Source organism: Amblyomma americanum, chromosome 7, assembly GCF_052857255.1.
Source record: "Amblyomma americanum isolate KBUSLIRL-KWMA chromosome 7, ASM5285725v1, whole genome shotgun sequence".
NCBI lineage: Eukaryota > Metazoa > Arthropoda > Arachnida > Ixodida > Ixodidae > Amblyomma > Amblyomma americanum.
The window spans coordinates 48,470,757-48,477,683 of record NC_135503.1 but is presented as its reverse complement, the minus strand read 5'-3'; the positions used below and the strand labels follow the sequence as shown (position 1 = coordinate 48,477,683).

Here is a 6,927-nt window from a genome sequence, read left to right as displayed (position 1 = left end):
GAAGGCATAGCATTTGACATATTTATGTTAAAATGGGCGACTTGTGAAGTGAGCTCTGACGACTTGAGGCGTATTCAGATCTCCTGCTGAATCTGATGCACTAGTGTGCTTTCCTAGGCAATGACTGCCCTCTGAGTTGCCCTTGCTTCTTTGGATGCCCTTGAGGAAATGCATTTTCATTGTTTTCATTGCCGTTTACAACTTTTAGCTGCATTTTACCTCTTTACCTGTATCCTATTGCTATTTTATATACTACATAAAATGGGCCTCCTTGCACATAATTACCAGGCTGTGCCTTATTGAACTTTTAATTGCACAGAAGTGCCCGGTTTAAATTTTAGCAGCCCGTTTAAATCAACTGAATTTGGCGACACTCCCTGGCAATACGTTACTCTTGCGGCACAAAAGCTTATGCACGGTCATCAAACGACATCGTGCATTTAAATAACGACACTCGAAACGCTGCTCCTTGTATTTGAAACTGTTGCATAACACTGGTGAACATTAAACATAGAGAACAGGAGTTTTATGGATACTGGGTCGGCATGTTAAAACAAGTACCAAAATGCGAAATGTTCTGAACGCAAGTATCATGGGTGGCAGAACAGGGTTCTATTTTTTAATATTGTGAATTGTCTCCCTTTCTGCAACACTCGTCTTCAAGCCAACTTCAATGCTCGATTCATGCAGTTGGTGCCCATTTCATGCTGGTTTTACATTGCGTGCAGTCTGGAAGCTTTTCGATCTCAATTTTACTTTTTTTGGACTGAAAGGGTACGGACCAGCGAGGCCGATCGGTTAGTGCCATGGTTGCCCCTCGCGCATGTTCATTACGTTTGTTTCAGGATAAATTTAATGAGCTTGTTCCAGATGTTTCTGTGATCGCTAGAATAGGAGGAGGTAGCCGGATATAATATTTTCCAATCTCCGACAACGTTTCTGCTTGAAATTGCCTCCACACAATTTTTTTTTGCCCGTTGTATTTCGAAAACTGGGTCAGATTAGGAGTAATTAATAATCAGCGGAACGATTGCTTTTCAAAGAAAAAAAAAAGAATTCCTTAGAAGGATTACTCTTCAGGAGAAAAGAGAATGTTTTAGCAAGTTAATGAAAGTCCAACATGTTCTTTCAAGCAAAGCGTTATTTTCATTCAGCCAGGACAACTTACTTTAGCGTTAGAAGGTCTGCGAACCGTATTTGGCGCTATTATATAAAATCTGTCGCACTAGAATCTGCAAATTTCTCGGGTGTACATCTCACGCGACCGTCACCATTCCTAGACCAACAAAAACAGTAGCGCTTTCATCCTGCGCCAACTTCGCTTCATTTAAAGAACTTCAATATTAATATAATCCCTACGTGCATGCATGGTGCTGGCAGGGTGCAAAGCAGCCACCGTCTTCCTCAGAGGAAAAGTGCCGCGAGGCGGCTCCTTCGCTACGCGCCAACCGGGTCTTAATCATTGCTCGCCTCTAACGATCCCATGGGCGTGCCTCGGAATCGGCGCGTTTATCAGCGCAATGGCCGCTCGCCGGCGCCGACAACAAAGAGGTGCGATTCCCAGCCAGCCGAGTCGCCGGCAAGTGCACGCCGAGCAATACGGCAACGGCAGCTACAACGAGAGCGAAGCAAACAGAGCTGAGACAACAACAGGGAGAAAGATAGAAGAAGGAAGAGAGGGAGAGGGAGCGAGAAAGAGGGCGATGCACCGATCGCCTCCACGCCTTCAAATATGGCGGCTCCCTTCCCAGAGTCGCGCACACGCTTTTTTATCGCGTCGCTGCCGTCGCAGTTATAAGGAGACGCCGCCATGAGCGCTTTTGCAGCGGTGGCGCAGGCAGCAACAGCAGCAACGGCACGCAGACCGGCTCTCTCCAGTCGTCGCCGCTGCGTTGGGAACAAAACCAAGAGCTGCCGCGCTCTGCCGCTCCTCGCCCGGTTCTTTCAAGCGAGCGCGCGAACGGCGCGTGCCGCACGTGCCGTTAACGTGCTACCAATGGCGTTATGGCGCCCGCGGCCATACCGGCCAATGGCTGGCGCCGTCCGGGCGTCGGTAGCCAATGAAAAAAAGAGGGGGGAAACGAAGCGAGGCGGGAGCGCGAGGGGCCGCGGCGCGCGCCCGCGGTTGTTCGACCCCCTCTTCCCCCCCCCCCCCCCCCTTCCTCTTCCCCTTCATCTCGCGCGGCAGCGCCGGCGCGCGCCGCGGGCGGCGGCCGGGTCAGGCGCCGCCGGCGTGCAGGAAAGAAGAAGAAAAAAGAAGGCAGAAAAAAATGCACGCGGTCTCTCCCGTCCGCGAGTCAGAGACGCGAGGCTATAGTAGCGAGGCAAGCGACGAGCGAGAGTCAGCAGGCCGAACCGCGGAATACCAACGGAGAAGCGGGTTCGGCCGCCGAAGGCCCGCAGGACGGCACAGCCATGAGCGAGGATGAAGGTAAGGGAACGATACTCGAAAGGATTGACGCCCGGTGCACCTTTGCTACGCGACACGCTGCTCGAACGACGTTTCCTAACGATATCGTCTTGGCGGCACCGTTTCTCTAACGTCAGACGCGTGTCAAACGTTGAGCAGCGATGACAGTATGGAGAGATGTGGCACGGTTTCGAGCTGCTTTGTGGCGACCACGTGACTAAACCGGCAGTCACCAGAAGGGGTGAGGAAGCTACTTGCTTGACCTCCGGCTTCCTACCTGTCGTGGAGGACGCAGGTGAAACTAATATTGCTCGTGGCATTTAGTTGACTAGCGTGAAAAGAAAAATTACTATTATGTGGCAGCTTCAGGGGCTGCGCCCTATAAAACAGCGCCGCGCCCGCAACCTGCCAAATGGTGGCGTTCACCGCCTGTTTTAGCAGCCCGCGCAAACGTATGCATGCTCATTTGCACAGGCACAATTCGTTTTATATCTTGACTATTTTGCAATGTATCTATGCATCTGCCTGAAGTCTGACGTGCATTACTCATGTTTCTTTTTATCACCGTCATTTATTTGCGCACTGCTCGGCTGTCAAGAACGCATACTAGGAGCATAAGAAACGGTGCTTCATTTTATCTCGCTTGCCTTCAAATCGCATGGGACAAGTTGATATCAATTCCTGCACGTGGCCATGTTATAGAAACTGATAATTTTTCTATTCTACCAGTCTTAGCATTTAAAAATTACTCGGTTTTAATCTGAACATAAGTCCGTGATTTAGAGGACCAAACATCAGAGCAAGGAACATGGCTAAGCAGAGTATTTTGTTTCAAAAAGGAAAGGAAGCTCTCTGATCTCCTCTGTACGATTTCGCTCGTTCAGCGTGGCGGCATTTGGGAAATCATTTAGATAGATTTTACGACTTCATACGTATGATGAGCGTACGGACGCCTTGTCGCATTACGCTGTCAATTCCCAGAACATTGTGTGGCTGGATTAACATACATTTAATCTGGAGGTTATAGCTGGCCCTGGCACTTAGGACAAACTCGAATTTATTATACGAAAAATCGCAGATGGACATAATTTATGCTTCACAAAACATAATCGTATGCGTCGATATAATTACACTTGCTAGAGTCGTTTTCATTTCAAGAACAAAAGGTAGATAAGGGTGGAATGCACGTTCCGAAACACCGGAGGTGCAAAACTCGTCACGACTTGTGTGCTTCTCCTTTCGCAGTGTTGTTATGCAGCAAAGCACCCTTGCCGTTTAAGGTGACGCCTTGGTTTATGTAGCTTGCTAGGTATCACAGTGAGTGTTTCGTCGCGATATTCGTGAGCTAAGCCAACGGCAGCAATGATGCTTAGTCGCAGTATTAACACGAAAATAGTGTCGTGTATAATTATATAAATAATATTATGCACAGTTAAATGTTAAGCTGAATAAAACGAAGCGCTCTTCCTTGATATTCTTCATTGCTGTTCTGTTTCCTGGTCGTAAAATCACAACTCACAACAAATCATTCTTTATTCATTACAAATGAAGACCTCTTTATCCTAAACAAATATTCTGCAGATTTTATGAAAGTGGTTTTTGTTTTTGTTTTCTTGAAAATTCTACTCTAAGAGGACACCTTTCTGGGGCAATATGTTTTCAATTTCGGCACTAAAAAGAAATCAAAGTTGTGTTGATTACTAACCGATTGCGAGCAAGGCTTCTTCGCAACGTTAACTACATTTTCATTAAACGCAAGTAGTTACAGTTATAAAACAACCGCTATTAATCCTAGCAACTGGTGACAAAAACTAAGCTCGTTCGCAGGCACCAGTGCCACGTAACTAGTAATATCCCAGGAAAATCCCTCACAAGATTCAAATTAAATTAGCCGCAGTGTGAACGCTTACCTACATTGAATATCAAGGGTACTTCTACGAGAATTATATGGATGCCCGAAGCATAAAATTGGTTTTGGGGGAAAGAAAATGGCGCAGTATCTGTCTCACATATCGGTGGACACCTGAACCGCACCGTAAGGGAAGGGATAAAGGAGGGAGTGAAAGAAGAAAGCTGCCCGAAGCATAAAATTTCTTTCTTTTTATTTTTCGGAGTTTCCCCACAGGTTTGCAGTTCTGCAGCAACATCCTTGTTTGCAACGCGTGCTTGGGCTGTCCTCTGTGGAGCATTCGAAACAGTAAAGAAAAATAAACCTGGGACATTTCCCATATCTCAATGGTGACCAATGTGCCAGATGCATCTCCAGTGCAAGGGATAATATATGAAAATAGGCCAATAGCATTTTCTCGTGAGCTGGAACACTAACTTCAAACATGCTGCTAAAAATGAAACAAAGAGATTATTAATACGATTACACAAATTATTGCTCTCAAGATCAAAGATTTCCCGCTTTAGCCTTAGTTATTTTGAACGTCTACGGTCGTCTAGAATACTGCAGGTTGTACAAACACTGTGTCAAGCACTACAGCGCGTCATTATTTTTTTAGTGCTCCCACAAATGATTACACAGTGCGTTCTTTTTTTTTTTTGTAAAGCATTGCTACTGATTTCGTAAGCGGTAAAAAATAAAAAACACAATGAACAGCTGTGAAGATTCCATTATGTACTACCGGGTCTTATTCAAACACGAATGCTGTCATGTATTTTTCAAGAATATAGCGGCGCTTAATATGTTATTAAATACACACTTCCCAGGAACTATCCACATAGAAACTTGAGTTGGACTTCTTTCTTTAGCTGACTTTAAGAACGTGAAATTTTATTTGTATCCACAGGCGTTATTCGGGTGTCATTCCTTCCTTACGCGCTAAGACTAATGGGAGAGACGAAAACCCAGTTTTTATGAGCTGGTAGGAGGAAGCTTGCGGAAGTGTTGTTTATTTTTTTACCAGAAAGACATGCATACACATCCGTACACATGCAAGACAAGCGTTTCTTGAAGTATAGTGTTTTTTTTCGCTTTAGGTCTAGTTATAATAACTCGCTCTTGCTTACAGTTTGTGAGGTCGCAAAAAAAGAGTATGGTATTTATGAGCTGCGTGCAGTAACGGAATCTGCCATGCCTAATAAAAAATCGAGACTGAAAAACAAAATAAATGTGCGTTTACGTATGGTTTGACTCAAAAGCTGCGCTCTTTCAAATGCCAGACATGGCATTTAGCCTTTCTGAAAACCACCGTATCTTTAATGCATATCAGATTTACGAAGACGCCTAAAATAGCACAAATTTCCTTCTTTTTCTTTCAAACCGCTGCATGAAAATGTACGCCTTGAGAAACCATTTGAAGAACGACGCTTACAAGCACTGCCGCTGATTGATGAGGAACACTCTTGTAGAATGCGATCCCGGCTTCGCAGACAAAACAAATATTTTGCTATCAATCCTCGCTGGATTACACTCTATTCGGCGACGTTGTGTGCTTTTCCGCAAAATTATTACGGTTTAAATTTGTCTCTGTCAAATAGTAAATGATTTAGAGAGATGGCTTTGCAGCAAACACAATGCAAGATGTAAATACAATAACGGTTATAGCAGACATCTGCGAATATTGATAGAAATACCGAGGTAAACACACTATTCTGGCACTGCAAGTTGCTATCCAACGTTTTCTTTCAAAAAGCGCTCCAAGGCAAAGTATCTTTTCCCGAAGATTAAAAAAAAAAAACACACCGTGCATAATGAAGTGAGATGGAATTGTATATTTATTTAATGAACTACGCCGTTTTTCCTGCAACAGCAATGCTTTAAGAGGAAAGGATGGATAACAAAATATTCAAAGGTGGTTTCAGACACTTAAACGAACGTACAAGGAACACTTACATGATTTATGAACCAGAGACAATAGCTTGCGCATTGTTTAATCAATGCTTCACGACGGAAATCTCTCATTGAAATATCATCGCCAGGAGTGATAAGTGGTCGTAGAGTTCCTTTACGGTTCATAGCAGTTCTGCTTGTCAACCTAAATGCAAATCGAACGATTCACCGCTGGTGCAGAACTGCGTGCGTTCGCAGTTAGCTTTTAGCATTACGACTAACACAGTCTCAACACCTTGTAATGCCAGGGACTACATAAAAATTGCACACTCCAGAGTAAAGCTTGCGAAAGGATAGGCTAATAAATGAAGGAATCAAAGCCAAAGATGCTGGGAGGAAATTCATGACTGCCTTGTTCCCAGTTATCACTGAGTAGGTGGCTTAGACAGACTAGCCTTGATTATTTCATTGTTTTTAGCGAAGGGAATGATTTTAGATCTTTTTTGGCTGCTTGCTTTTGAATTAGCCGTCCGTTTGAAATAAGCGGCTGATTACAAACATTCAACTACTTTTTTTTAACTTTGCAGCAGAGTCAAAATGTAGCTTTCGTAAAGGGTCACAGCATAAGTTTTAGAAATCGGCGATCTTAAAGGGATCGAATGTGGGAAACTTGCAGGTAAAGCACGCGAAGTCCTTTCGGGCCAGCATTTGAAATGGTAGCGTAATCGCCGGTTGAAAT

The 6,927-nt window shown here is 44.5% G+C and overlaps 1 protein-coding gene across 1 annotated transcript in view; it reads left to right on the top strand.

Annotated features, from left to right (window-relative positions):
- The first annotated feature begins 2,187 nt into the window (after window positions 1-2,187).
- Window positions 2,188-6,927, top strand: part of lin-28 (protein lin-28 homolog) — a 213,063-nt gene continuing 208,323 nt past the window's right edge. The window contains exon 1 of the mRNA XM_077632071.1: window positions 2,188-2,431. Within this exon, the coding sequence (XP_077488197.1) occupies window positions 2,416-2,431 (16 nt within the window). The 5' untranslated portion in view covers window positions 2,188-2,415. The remainder of the gene's footprint in view (window positions 2,432-6,927) is intronic.